The 15,515-nt window shown below is 39.2% G+C and overlaps 1 protein-coding gene across 1 annotated transcript in view; it reads left to right on the forward strand.

The window, feature by feature from the left end:
* LOC139740479 (host cell factor 1-like) overlaps positions 1–8,800 on the forward strand; it is a 32,995-nt gene extending 24,195 nt beyond the window's left edge. Inside the window, exons 17-25 of the mRNA XM_071651074.1 lie at positions 422–548; positions 1,425–1,535; positions 2,437–3,066; positions 3,362–3,477; positions 3,761–3,907; positions 5,045–5,233; positions 5,661–5,932; positions 6,744–6,842; positions 7,440–8,800. Of these exons, the coding sequence (XP_071507175.1) occupies positions 422–548; positions 1,425–1,535; positions 2,437–3,066; positions 3,362–3,477; positions 3,761–3,907; positions 5,045–5,233; positions 5,661–5,932; positions 6,744–6,842; positions 7,440–7,494 (1,746 nt within the window). The 3' untranslated portion in view covers positions 7,495–8,800. The remainder of the gene's footprint in view (positions 1–421; positions 549–1,424; positions 1,536–2,436; positions 3,067–3,361; positions 3,478–3,760; positions 3,908–5,044; positions 5,234–5,660; positions 5,933–6,743; positions 6,843–7,439) is intronic.
* The last annotated feature ends 6,715 nt before the right edge of the window (positions 8,801–15,515 follow it).

Consider the following 15,515-nt stretch of genomic DNA (forward strand, 5'->3'; position numbering starts at 1 on the left):
CAACCAAACTTGCATGATGTGTCTGCAGATTCTGTTGTTATTTGCTGTTGGAAAAAGGAAAAGATTTCATTTGTGTTTTTGTTTGCTGAAATGAAAGAGCTGTCCCATCAAAGGGTTGAACAATTTTTAGTCTGATATAAAAGACATTAGCACATCAAGTTCTAGAAACTCCATTTCTGTGGGATCATACAGTGTCCTTTCATAATAATTTTTGCTATTTATCTTAACATTTCAGAAGGAGGAGTAAAAGATCCTCTCTCATTTGAGTCTTTTTTCCTGCTCATACATGATTATTTGTTGCAGTTTCTGAATTATCAAAAGGTTCTCGATTGCTTCACTCATAAGTTATTCTTGAATTGTCATCACATGTTAGGAGAATGTGAAATTGGAATACATTTTGCTTTTGATATTACCAACGCAGAAACCTGGAGATGCTGAACCCTCACAAGCAGAGACAAAAGAAACTCCCCCCGCCAGCGAATCAAGCTCACAAGAGGAGGCAACATCAAGTAAGGAGAGATGCATGGCTATTAACCCGTTGAGGACGAGTCCCAAGTATACTCGGGCAGAGGTCTATGGGAAATTCCTGTTGTAGCAAAATCAGTCCGTCCTCAACGGGTTAAAGCTAAATGTCAGACTGGAACAAAGAAGTGAAAGATTGTGTAGGTTCTCAGATGAGAGTAGTGATCATGATTCAAAGGATTATTGGCAGTCTATATTATACAGATTTTGCCTTGAAAGAGGTGTTTAACAATACTTGACATCCCTGTGGGAACTAAATTTTCCACAAAAAAATGTTGTGTCAATGCAAAAATGTAACTCCCAAGGGAGTGTCAAATGTTACATTACAACTATGTAACAAGGCAATAGATGTTGTAGTATATGGTCTCCCTGAATACATGTCATTTCATTCCAGCCCTGTCAGCAACCAGTCAAATTCTTGAATTGTATTACTAGTATCTGACGTGATGTCACTGTCATGATCCTCGCTGATTAGTCACATGATTGCATTATGACCAATCACCGACCAGTGTTTATGTAGACCACTTAATATACCTATCCTATTGATCCTGTATGACACATGTTAGCGATATTCTTTCTAAAAGCATCTCAGTGATGTCTGTAATAAAAGGTTATGACTGCATTTGGACACCGTCACTGGTTTTTCAAGATTTTCTCTACATGAGTAATAGGCAGACCTTTCTCATTTCTGAAGTAGCAGCCCACATTTTGAGCACATACCTGTACTTTTCATTAACTTTTCATTAAAAAAAAGAAAGAAAAATCATTTCTTCAGTGGTTACTTATGTGATTCTTTGTGAGGGGTCATCATAGAATGGTTTATTAACTGCATTTGCTACACCTTTTGTAGAAGAGGTATGTTACGGAGAGTTTCCCCACATAACTACTCAAACTCTGTACAGAAGCAACACCTGCCGCTACCGCAACTACCACCACACAAGAGGCTGCAAATCCTGGTACCACGGCAGAGACAGGTGATGCCACCAGTGCTGCCACTGATTCACAACCTTCAGGTGAGCTGGCAACCATTAGGGGTACTGGTGATACCTTCAAGAATTCATTATTTCCTCCACCAAGGGAGGAGGTTATGTTTTCGTTACCGTGGGTTTGTTTGTTTGCTTGTTTGTTTGTTAGTTTGTCCGTGTGCAAAATAACTCAAAAAGATGTGCGCGGATTTGAATGAAACTTGCAGGGAAGGTTTAGAATGACACAAGTAACAGATGATTAAATTTTGGTAATGATCTGAGATTTTTTTTTTTTGGGGGGGGGGGAATTTATGGAGGATTTATATTTTGGCAGGTAGGGTCAATGAACTTGGGAGTTCAGGCTACGCGTATTTGAGGTTTGCATGCGCGCACTAAAGTGCATGCTCTAGTTTCTGAAAAGGTAAGGCGTGCCGCGCAGCTGGAAGTTTATGACGTAACAAAAGGTTTCTATATTGGGATATCGGGCGACTTTCAGCACACAATGCTATAAGTATGTATGGGTGCAAATTACTTATCTCTGTGGAAAAACAAGATCAGTGGCGGAAATGAGCTGCATGCTTGGTGGAGGTCTGCACTCTCAGAGTGCTTCTCTAGTTCTTCATGTGATGATTGGAGATGCTGTCACTCAGTTTAATTACTTCCATTAGTTCATGCATTTTCACTGAACGTTGCCACAATTGTAGCACTGCATTTCATGTATGCACATGTAGTGGATTGAGTGGGCAGTTGTAGAAATGAGAGTAGTGTGCATAGTGTCTTCTGTGTAGTCACAATGAGCAAGGTTTTACTCTGTACATCCCAATAATGCAAAGATCCTGTCGTAGGTTTCAGTCTAGTTTGAACCAGGCGAATAGGGTCTTTCTATTATCTTACCATCATTCAGAGCCCTATCACCGTTGACTTCAATGTCATTTGATTCCATATGCAGAGGGTAAACTGGTCAAGTCAGAAGATCCCCCTGTGGACCCTGCTCCGGCCGATGGAGAAGCCAAACCAGTCAAGGCGGAGTCGTCAGAGGCGCTGGCAGAACCTACTGTGACCGAACCTACTGCAGCAGAACCTACCAAGGCTGAACCAGCTACAGCCGAACTGGCCACAGCTGAACCGGCCACAGCTGAACCGGCCAAGGCTGAACCGGCCAAGGCTGAACCAGCCACGACTGAATCGGCCACGGCTGAACCAGCCACAACTGAACCCGCCGCCATAGGACCCGTGAAGGCAGAGCCAACGAAGGCCGAGCCCATGCAGACGGAGCCTGTGAAGGCAGAACCGGCTGCCACTCCCATGGAGACGGACGCCTCCCCAGCTCCAGATGCCGCAGCGCCGAGTGCCTCCCAGGTACCAGCAGATGTCACCTTGGCAACACCAGATGCCACTGCAGCAACACCAGCACAGGATGATAACAACACGAAGGAGGAAATGTACAATGTGGTAAAGATGGAGGGGGCACCCACTGGGGAGGAGACAAAGCCCATCTCCAACGGGACTCCAGCTGCTGCCAACGGAACCCTGGGAGAAGAGCCCATGGACACTTCAACCAAGAAGGTTGATGCTGGAGGTCAGTTAGTCATATAGCTTTGTGCTCGAACTTTTCATTGATTCAGATTCATGTTTTGTGTATAGATGCAATTCATTCAATTTTGGTGAGAGATCTATTGCCTCGCTGGCAAAGTGCTGCTATAGTGCTGTGCAGTTTTATGGGGATGCCAATTTTAGGACATAAGGACAAGATATCATAGACATTTAAATTGATGTAAGTCTCACTTAGTGGGAAAAATCACTCTTGATCATGAGCTGTACACGTATATACCAAATGATGGCCTAATCTTAGTTCTTTTTTTCTGCCCCTCCAGATTCTGATCCAAAGACCATAGCTATGACAATTGCATCACTTGCCAATTCTGCTGGCCCCACACCAGCAACAATGGTCAAGCCAGTGACCAACGGACTGGACACACAAGCCAAAGCGGTAAGTACTGCTTGGAGAGTCTGTGCTTCCTTTGACCCTTGTCACTTTGAGTGTAAATGCTAAAAACGAGGTAAGAAATCCTAGAAATGTATGGTATATCATTTCGATATCTATCCCTCTTGAAGATAGGACGAGGCTCATAAAGACATTACTATGATAATAGCATGTGAAGTATGCACTCTGTGTCCAGTTCATGTAAAATAATCATTGACCAATTGAACTCATAGTTTGTGCTGCTTCGTTCTTGATTCTAATTGTTTTATTGCTATGGTTTGAATGGCAGGCTGATGGTAAACCACCTGTGGGTACTGCCCTACCAGTGGCCAAGAAAGATGGAAACCAGTGGTACGACGTGGGCGTCATCAAGACCACCACTACCACAGTGGCACACTACCACTTACCCTCGGAGGCTCTCAACAGGAATGAGGATGTGAGTATGATATGGTGGTGATCTTGGATCGTGGATAAGTAGACCTCACCAAATATCTCTTGTGGAATTTTAACTGTGATGTTGTTGCTGATAAAGTTGTGATGATATTCATCATGATGATGATAAGACTGCTAGGAGTATTGTTTTATTGTGAGAATGATGAAGGTGATGATGATGATGATGATGATGATGATGATGATGATGATGATGACGATGACGATGATGATAATGTATCCAGGCATGCCATTATTCTGATCAACATATATCATAGATGAGTTAATAAAGAACATAAAATTTCGAAGAATGTGAAGTGTCTCTACTGAGACAGATTCAATAATGGTAAGGCAGAAACAAAAGATTGAAGACGAAGCATATCAGAGGAAATGAGCGTCTAGCTGGAAATAAAGCTGATGCTGCTTTGATTGAAATATGATATACTTTTCAACCCTATTGTCTGCTGATCCCATTTAGGTAAGAAATACACGTAAGCCGCAGTAACAGATATGAGAAAGAAAATTGTAAGAATGAGGCTGATGTGTGCAGAAAATGGTGTCAGTGTCACTTTTACTAAAATTCTTGAAAAAGCTACTAATCTAATTTGTTGGAATTTATTTGTTGACATATATCATGAATGATTGAGGCATACTTAAGATGAGGGTAATATGTTAGTGTGAGAGAACAAGGATATTGTGCAATACTGATGTTTTACTATCTAACCCCCTGTATGAGTTGTGAGGACTGTGTTTGGACAGTACCTTGGTATTTCCTCTGCTTTTGGTTTTGTAGAAGCACTGCTTTCAGAGGTTTACATGTAGAGTACATACATGTGTATACTGTATACGCTGAATATTTCGCGAGGTTTTTATTTGTGTAAATTTCACGAGTCAGCTGCTATTCGCGAAATTAAAAACATGCGACAATATTGACTGTGATCCTGATATGAATGTGGCGTACGCGTACACATTTCTCCGTTCAGTACAGGATTCCATAATCGCGAATTTAACCACTCGCGAAATCGTCGGGAAGTCTCGATTGGCGAAATTTAGACTCGCGAAATATATGGCGTATACAGTATGTATAAATATTTTGATGAATGTAGATTATTTTAGATATTTGTCCATATATCTTCCTGTGTAGGACATTGACGTGGTCAGTATTCCAGACCACAGCTTCCTGAAGAAACAAGAGCTGCAGCCTGGCACAGCCTACAAGTTCAGGGTAGCAGGCGTCAATGCCTGTGGGCGTGGACCATGGAGCGAGATCTCTGCCTTCAAGACATGCTTACCTGGCTTCCCAGGAGCACCGTCAGCAATCAGAATCAGCAAGGTTAGTCTCCTTCCAAGCATTTTGCCTTCCTAGAAATATTTGATCAATGGATGTGCACTGAGCTTTAGGATCTACATTTTGAAGATCAACCATAACAATATTTTTGTGCTCTTGATACCTGAGAGTGTGCAGAAATTTGCAAGTGATATGTAAGTGGTAGCATGAAGCAGAGGGAAGTGTCAAGCATTGAGCTTAATGAATGTGAACCTGAGTAGTAATCTTTCTTCACCAATGGAATTAATTTCTGTTTAAACGTAACACCAAGGCTGATGTATTTTGTCATAAGTCTGGAAATGTGGAAGTGAACAGAACCAGGTCACTCTTGATGCCGACATTTAAAGTGTGGTTGAAAGTATGCTTGTTTACTGATTGATATGCTATGTTCAATCCTGTGATATGGCGAAATATGTTACATGCATCTGCACAGAGTCCAGATGGAGCTCATTTATCATGGGAGCCGCCAGCAAACACCAATGGTGAGATTCAGGAGTATTCGGTCTACCTGGCGGTGCGTAGCGCCCTCGGTGGTGCATCAGGGGATGCCAAGCCTGCCACACCTGCTCAGCTGGCCTTTGTGAGGGTATACTGTGGACCCAACCCTTCGTGTGTGGTCAGCTCCACCAACTTGGCGGCCGCCCACATTGACTACACCAGCAAACCAGCCATCATTTTCCGCATCGCAGCCCGCAATGTTAAAGGGTGAGACTCACACGCAAATGCAAAAACTATCTTTATCTTAACTTTGTTCATATAGATTTATGTGCAGTCAGAATAAATCCTTTAAAATAATGGAATCACTGGACCAGCCATAAGTTCAATAAAGTTTATAGTTGAAAAATTGATCAGTAGCACCACATACACTCATAAAAGCTAAGAGATTATGGATTCTCTTTTAGGGTGTTATCCATTTCATGAGATTATGGAGTGTGTATGGCCAACTTATCATGAGGTCTGCCAGTTATTTGACAAAACTTCAGCCTGTTTTGCATTTCATTTTAAAAACATTTTATTTTAGTTGAATGTATGTGTTCCTTGATTCTTTGAATAAGATGAGGGTAAAATAGACAGGAAACTTTACATCATTATTCTGATGGTTTCTCAAATTTGCACTTTCTGAAATGTTTGGCAAAAAAGGGGGTTAAGATTGATACTTCTTACTTTGACACCTAATACCGTGCATTGTCACCATTAGTGTTCCAACTCTTATTAGAGTCTCTAGATTATGATGAAAGATTCAACCTGAAAGAGAATTGCTGTCCGATCCCATCAGTGAAGTTGAAAGTAAGAGAACAAATGAATGAGATGTATAGAATTTGAAGTCAATGATGGGGATATTACGGAAAAACACAACCCTTTTGTTTAAAAAAAAAAGAAGAAAAAAAATCGCCTCCAAGATGTCACAGAATGACTTGTCACAAAGTGAAACTTTTTAATTCCTAACTTTTTGCCTCCCACCCCCATCTCTCTCCCTCTCTTTCTCTCTTTCTCTCTGTTTCTCTGTCTTTTACAGATATGGACCTGCCACCCAAGTAAGATGGCTCCAAGACAACCAGACTACTGCTGCTAAGCCTACCACTGCAGCCAAAAGACCGGCATCAGCTGTGGAAAGGTATGATATCAGGCTTGTCCCTGCTCTCTTGTCAGTATGTGTTTGGCACTTTATGAATTAAAGTTTTTATTGATTGATTGTTTGTTTGTTTGTTTGTTTGATTGTTTGTTTGTTTGTTTGTTTGTTTTTTTAAGTGTCCATGTTCCATCTCTTATCTGCTTGCAAAAATGTTAGTGGCACGCATTAGTAAAAGTTTGAGGAATATTGGGAAATCTATTCAAGTTATAAATTTTTTAAAGTTTTGGTTAACTTTACGAGCTCACATTGCTGGACAGGAAGACTGGAACTCACAATGTCACAGTAGGGCAGAAAATGAATGGAATTCCACAAAATTTGATTCTTTTTCTTTTTTTAATGAGAGGTGCACATTCCTTTGACTTGTTACTGACCTCTTAAGTCTAGTATTATTGCCTCTTGCAAGTCTATGTGGACATATTATACGGACTGTGAAAGGATAAAAAGTGAAATAAGGAAAGGTGTCAAGAAGATTAAATTCTGAAGTAACATTTAGAGGCATTTTGAGACTTTTTCAAGCCTTTTTCATGTCTTTCCCAGATTTATCAAATTTGTGTGTGTTTGATTGTCTCTTCTCTGCAGTCCACCTGGGAAGAAGGTCAAAGGTGAAACGGAAGCCGAGTCCAAGACTGCTTGAGACCTGGCACTAAACTTGTGAGGATGTTCTCAAACCAGTCACAGCATCCCAGAAATCTTTCGACAAGGAGGCATTATTAATATTCGTGACCCACAGTAACTCAAGACAGTTCCCACCCCAAGAATAGTTTAGAAGGTAAAATGTGGTCGCTTGAAAGGAACAGGAAAAGGAGAGCGATCCCTTCTGGTGTAACGTGATATCTCAAACATCTCAGAGGTTTCTTGTGAATTGAGCACTCCATGTGTATCCTGTACAGTGCTTTTTGTTTCTTTATATTCAATGCAGGATCAGAGGCAGAGTTAAAGAGCAGTCAATATCTAGGGGCAATTTCCTTACAAATAGTTTCACTACTGAACTGGATGGAAAGGTCACACAACAATCAGAGTAGGTCTCCGTGTGTCTTTTCAGATTTGAAAATTTCAATGCCCTGCAAAACTGCATCACATGTATATAAGGTCCCAAGCAAGGCAACTACAAAAAAAAAAAAAAAAAAGATCGTCAGCGGGCTGACAAGTTTGCTAGCTGAGCGAAATATGTCTGCATGGACTGCAATCAACAGTCACAGTCCACCACACCTTTCAGCGAATTTCTTGCGTACACAAGTCACTTTGCTTCTGGCAAAAGACGTGGAAGGTTGCCCATTTTGTACAGTACCATAACTCTTGGAGATGGAGCTTGCGTCGTCCTCAGCTGATTGCATATCAGACGTTTTGCTACATGGAACGTTTGTAGGCAGTCTTACAATCATTGCCCAAGTACACATGGGTAGGTTATGGGTATCAACAGTTAGGAGTCTAAATCTGAGTCAAAGTCTATTGTTTCATGTGAGTACACCATGTGTCGAACAGCTGAAATCACATTCCAGTGTTTCAAATCAGGATCTTCACTCCTCTTGAATTACTGATTCTCATAGGGTATTTTTATCTTCTGGCTATGATAGATTATCCAAGCAATTTGAAAGTTACGTATACCACCATAAGCTGTAGGAACAGAAAAGAAAGAAAGAAAAACAAGAATAGGATGTAAGTGATAGACTACAGGCAGAAGCCTTTTTCATTTGTTCCTTAACAATGAACATTTTTACCCTGTGTCGTATTTCAGGTAGCAAATGGAAAGAAAGTTTTGTTTTTAGCACATGTGTGTGCAGCAAATTAATGTTTTGGAACTTAGTCATACTGGGCTGACCAACTGGACTGTACATGGTGACAGGGGTCTGGTAATATCCAAGGGATTGAAATGCTCACCATTGCTATGTACCAAAGTGCTTTTCTGCCGTGCTCAAGAAATCAAGAAGAGTTTGGTAGCAGTTGGTCAGTGATTGTTATCATCTCTTTCATGGTTACCGTTTGTACTTGACTGGAGTTAAATGCTTGACCATATTACATTAGGTTCAGTGCCCTCTGTTGCTGACTTCTTGTGGGGGCGTGGCTGAGGATTCTGCAGCAATACCGCAATGTGATTGGATGGAAGGGGAAAGGAGGGTGGGGCAACACCTTGTCTCTGTTGAATAGTGCCCTGCCTATATTTAGTCCCTGACCTATTCTAATGATGGGGCCAAGTACATCCATGTATTTTGGAGACATGGATATAAAGTCCATGGTGAAGGCCTTTAGCATGTATGTCTGTACTGCAGGAAGTTTACATATCATCTATCATATCATTTGACTCGTTTTTTGTTTTTGCTTTTTTTACTTCCTTTTCTTCTTTTTTAAAGACATCTCGAGCTGACATCATTGTACTTTCTTGAGTATTGTTGGATGTTTATTTCTATCCACCAGAAGAAGTTTTTGTTCACTCTTGTTGGCTTTGTGAAACACTGGTGCATTTTTTGCGTGTTTATTTTGTACATTTACATGAGGCATTACCAGCATCAACATATTTATTTTGTACAAAGAGTGTTGTGTACACAAGAAAAGTAGATAAAATATACCAGTAGTGTTTTTTTTAAATTGTACAAGAGAGAACAAGTGGGGTGACTGTACAAAGAAATATGTGATTATTGTGTAGAGAAAACCAAGACAAACGTTGAGGCAAACCATGTAATTATGTAATATAAAGATCAGTTTATGTGCATGATTTCATTGTTTTTTAGATATATTCTGGAGTGGGGAGGGCTGTTGAAATTTAGAAATGATTGTGAGCAAAGTAGTCTGCCAGATAAGGTACATGTTCATGATTGTTTTGTTGGTCAGCCACTTCATTGCAGGCACCTAACTTGGCCTGCTCTACAGTAGTTTGACCCTTAACTCGTGATGTGGTTAGCATCTGGCATTTACAGGTGTCTGTCGGTCACGGCAAGGTTTACATGCTGCTGGGGGGAACTGTCTTAGGTTTCAAATCAATCATTAGACGTCCCCCTCCTTGTTAGGTTGTAAAAATCTCATTCCTGGGTGTCTGCAATGCGTTTTGTCATCTTCTCTGGTGTTGGATGTACTAGATGCATTTCTTGAAATTGAAATGTGCTCTCTTTGGGCTGTTTTGGTGTAAGTAATCTCTCCAATTTTTGTATGCACCTGATGTATCTAGAGAAGTAAAGTGAACTTCCTGGTCGTTACTTTAATGTGTATCGTGGAAAGTGGAACCAACCATTCTCAATCTCCATACAAAGTAGTCGGGTCGGCTGGCATACCCTGCATCGAGACTTACATTGCAACCAACGTTTGTAGCTGACAAGTACACCTTTCTGCTCAACCGACATTGTCAATGGACTTTATCACTAGCACAACAGGTACATGTGTTTTTGCATGTATCAGCAATGTATTGGTTCTTCCTACTGATTGTGTAATACCCAGAGATGTGAGGTTGTGTCGTTGGTAATGTTTACATCCACTAACAGTAAGAGTTGATGGGTGCTGAAGGCAACTTCCAAGGCGATTCTGATATGAAGGTTGTTGGTTTGGGTGTTTTTTTTTTCCCTGTGATTGCTAGCAAGCAAACGATATTTAATGACAAGACGATTTGCATTGAAAATTGTTATGGATACAATAAATCTGCCATCATTATTTTGAGTTCTTTTGTTTTCTCTATCTGTTTTTAGAGAATATGATACATGAGTTATGTTTGTCTGTTTTTACTGAAGTTATCTGACAAGATGTTGACGTACACCTGTGATTATTTATAAGGATTAATCAATTAATGGAAAAATCAACTGGGTTTTTTGTTTATGTGACCTCCATCAGTCAAGTTAGTGTATTATATGAATATCAAAGTCATTCCAAAACTGGGGGGCACGGTCAGATTTTGACAGTAATGACAAAGTTATCGAAAGACCTCGGTCATCTTCCAAATGGACGTAAAATGGAATTGTGAGAGATATTAGGACAACAGAAGATCGACTTGGGTGCAGCAGTTATCAATACAGTATTGGCAGTTGTAAGGGCAAGAACAAACTGCATTGAAAGTTTGTGTATTATATTGTGTACATATCATTTTACGTTCACAATTTATCTTGAAATGTAGTATTGTGTTATCTTTTGTGATATATCTGCATGCAATGTAAGCTGATCTGCTACGTGTACAATGCTATGATGAAAGGACCCTTTGTTTGAAAAGGTTTTCCTTACGGTGCATTTTGGCTGATTTCATGTAGATGCTTTGGAACTTGTAGCTGTCTATTTCTCTGCCGGCTAGATTTCTTGTAAGATAAAAAATGACATAAATTCATCATTTGTAATTAAATCTTTATGTGCTGTATATGAGGGCTTTTCCTTTTCCTTTTACTTTGGGAATTATGCAGAATTTCAAATGTTGCTTTTGAATCATATAAAAACATACGCAATCAGACATCTGAATATGTCACTTTATTTCTTTTGAAAAAGGGAATGAAATGTGTTGTTTTTAAATGAGACTAGAATATATATTACAAGGATAGAAATTCATAGAGCTGTGTAAATATGCAAATAGATTTGATGAATGGCCTTAGATTTGAAGTGACTGAAAAAAAGAGAATTCAAATCACAGATAAATTGTTACCATGCATAACAAGAAGATTTTTTTTTCACACTATATATTTATGACACCCCTCCAAAATCAACTATGATGTTGCTGTAGCAGCCTACAGATTTCTTTTCCTCAAGAAATCCTTGAGTTAGATTTTCTTCTCCTTTAACTGTTTGACCTGTCAAGATCTCTTCTTCTACATGTGCATTTCTGACAGTTTCACATTCTTAAAATCTTTCTCACTTTCTTTCCAGGCAGTTTGAGGCCCAAATATTACGGTTGGATATTTATGTGAGTAAGGTAATGAGAGTACCATGTACCCAAAATAAGTGCCAATGAAATGAATTCATATTTATGTGCAACGCTGTAGAACATAACAGAAAGATGAACGAACAAACTTGTTTTGAAAAATGATGCTAGGTTAGTCACCTGTTTTATGGTTGATTTGGGTAAGGCCCACAGCCCCCCCCCCCCCCCCCCCCACCAACATTCCAAAAATCACAATTTATTCTTGGATTGCCAAATTAATGCACTCATGGGTAAATTTCTTTGTCTGTTTTGTGGTTTGCTTTCAAATTCAGAGTGTTGCCGACACCAACCTTGCCAGCACATGGTCACTGGTGTTGGTCACGGATGATTCATCCATAAACTTTTATCCATGGAAAAGAACATGATTCACAAAGTTCATTGTCATTTCTTCATCTTTTACTGTAATGTTACGTTGTAGTCACTCGTCAAAATGTCAAAGTGCATTGCATTTTGGATTAGACCATTACGTCTGCAGGTTTCTGGTACAGACCATCATTCAAAAAGGTGTATACGTCGAGTATGCAGCTTTTGGGAGAAAGCCCGTACGGTTTGAGTAGCCAGAAATGCAGATTTATGAGGAGTCCTGCCTTTGATGTCGTACGTCTCTTCATTAGACCTTTCTCTGTACTTGTTTCATTCTTACCAAAACTGCTGATATCCCTGCTTTACTGCGTTCAGACGCATGCAGAAGACACAGAAATATTTGGAGCTTGTGCAAGCACGGGAAAGGAGATTAAATATACCAGTACATATGTGCTCAGATCAATAGAAGATGTCTTGCTGGTGTAGAGAATGTGTCAGATGAAGACAGAGGGCATGCACAAGCACATTATTTTAATGGAAGGAAAAAGACAAGTTGTTCGAGAATATGAATTTCATGGAAGAGATTATGTGTATCATTTTGGAATGAAGCTTTCCTTTTGATGTTCTGGTAACAAAATGTATTCCTTTTCCAGCTGGTATATATGTATTTCTCACCATTTTTGGAGGTGGAGGCACATTTCTTCATACTTGGAAATGAGATCTAGGAGCAGACAAACGACTGCTAGAGGAAATGTGATGTATACCTCGGCTTTTTAGCAGTGCTTCCAAGTAGTCCATGGGAGAATTGCGTTAGACACCAGAACTTCTCTCTTTTATGTGCAAGCTGCATCCTGAAATACCATACAGTAGGAGGGAGGGAATTTATGGCATGTCATTCCTCTTGCAAAGGGGAAAATTAATTTACTGAAGGCTTGGTAGTATCCAGTATGATAATTTGGACAGTTTACCGTTCTGTTTCTAAGAGTCAGGAGAAATGTTTCTTCAAGCTGTTTGTGTAGAAAATGAGAGCTTAATTCCTTCAGTGGATGAGATTTAGCATGTTTAGAAACATGAGACACAGTGGCCAGAATTTGCAAAGTTAGTTTTAATTTAGTCCATGGATTACGCAAATCTCAATTGCGTAAGCATACAAAACACAGCACTTATACTCCGACTGACAACTGAAATGAAAACTCACCGACATACACATGTGAAAGGTACACCTATTTTGTGCTTGTTTTAGTTCATTAATGGACTAAATGTGTACCATGGATTTGATTTAAACTCCCTTTTTGAATTCGGGCCAAGTAAACAAGACTTGGAAAATAATAGCTTAAAATATGAAATGAAATTAGTGACTGGTTTCCTGTACAGATTGTGAGAGTAGAGTTTACTGTCCCACAAATGTGTTCTTTCTTGAGTTTTGTTGAACGTTGTAAAGCTGCATTTTTGTGTTTGTACAAAAGAAATGTCTGTAATGCAGTTTGTTGTAAATACCATCTAACACTTTTATTTTGTGTGCATGTATGTCACGTAGTGCCCCTATTTGTGTATTTCTTAGAATGATGAATAAAAAAAAACTTGTATATTTCCACGGAAATTTGCGTGCAATTGATTCTTTAATGTTGGGGTATGTCGTCTGTGTTCCAGAGTGATGGTGTGAGTTGTAGGTTGCATTTAGTGTCTGAAGAAAAACACAAAACAAATCAAAATAGCCAAAAAGAGAACAAACACACTTTGGTTTCAACCTGATCATTTTGTGTGCCACAAAACTTAGGAATTCATGATTATTTGAAGATCTAGTCATGCAACCTACGGTAGACGGCTATTTCGCTGAGTCTATACTCTAGCATTAATTCATGAGGCTGTGACATACAAGTGTAAGGGTTTCATAAATATCCTTGCATCAAAGAAGTCAAGACCATTCGCTGTTATCTGGTTTCCATTTCATGTAATATTACTTCATGTACATGTGCATCATTTTTATTGTTTAAACAAGTGATCAATTCATTGAGACAGCCAACTTTTTGAAGTCAGTTCAGTAATTTAGGTAGATTAACAAATTTGGCACATAAAGCATTCTGCTGATGCATGAACATTCACATGATCATAAACAGACTTACAGTACTCTTTAAGTGGGCAAATTTATTTCAATACTGAATTAAAGATAGTGTGTGATTTATCCTCCTTGTGTATGTATTATTCAACAGACAGTTTATTAGCATGGTGTGAACACTGCAATAATTGATATCTACCAAAAGGTAACTTACCTTTTGGTAGATATCAATTATTGCAGTGTTCACACCATGCTCTATGCTTGAAGGTATACAGAAACTTAATTCATACACATGCACACTAAGTTCATATAACTTATACTCAATTACACTACAACAAGTATATTCTGATATATTGCAGATTTATTAATCAATATTCATATTTTTCTTCTCATTTATCAAAGAAATGATGCCATGTCTTGATGGAATCTTAAAGTGATCAATAAATTGAGAGTTTATAAAATTAATCTATGTCTGACGATACAAATGTATTTACATGGCAAAGCACATGATTTGGGTATGAATTTCTGAAAATATATCCAATACCGGTCACATTGTTTCTATGCAAAAATCAGCATACTTCTCTCTCACCATGGTTCCCATTCAATACTTGTTAGGGTTTAGGTCAAACCTTCTCACAACATAGTTTACAAACCAGTTTGGTCAGCTCGCACACTCTTTTTACTGCAAAATCACACACATATAGTACTGTATTTTGTATGACAGAACTAGGGAATGAGAAAATATAAAGTTGCAAAATTCAACAAGGATTACATTGAAAATAAACAAAGAGGTTTAAAGTCTCGTAAAATAAACACAGATGGTAAGAAAAACATTTTTTTTTTTGTTGTTGAGCAAAGAGTACCAAAGTAGATGGTTGACATGAGATAGCTGGAGTTCTCTCTTTAATACCTATCTTCTGTTATGAATTATGTCACTGATCAAGCCATAAAGCCCACGCTTGCCTACCTAGAATTCTATGACATCAGACTGCCAGATAGTCTGCTCAGGTTGGGGCTTTGTTACATATAGCATGCCCATTTTAGAGAAATGTTAAACCAATCTTTCCTTGAGTCAGGCAGTTTTATATGTGGAGGAGGAGAAGGAGGATGAAAGTGTGTTAGCTTGCTATCAAGCTGACACACACACCTTTGCCATCCAGGAGGTTGTGGTCGAAATTGAGACGTGTAAATGGTAGTTTGTTCGCAATTAAATTGAACTTTTTGATATGAAGATTTTAAAGCCCTAAAAAAAGTGAAGGTTCAGGCTAACTTTACACTGTTTGTTCACTATCCTGTGCTATTCCCTGCATGCAGTCGTCCATTGCCACAACTATGCCAACTCTCCCTAAAATAAACCCCACCCCTCACAGACTAAACTTATTACCTACATACCGGTAGTTAGTGGGCGACTGAT

Source organism: Diadema antillarum, unplaced genomic scaffold (assembly GCF_040938485.1).
Source record: "Diadema antillarum isolate AM-2024a unplaced genomic scaffold, OU_Dant_1.0 seq00000855_RagTag, whole genome shotgun sequence".
NCBI classification, from domain to species: Eukaryota; Metazoa; Echinodermata; class Echinoidea; order Diadematoida; family Diadematidae; genus Diadema; species Diadema antillarum.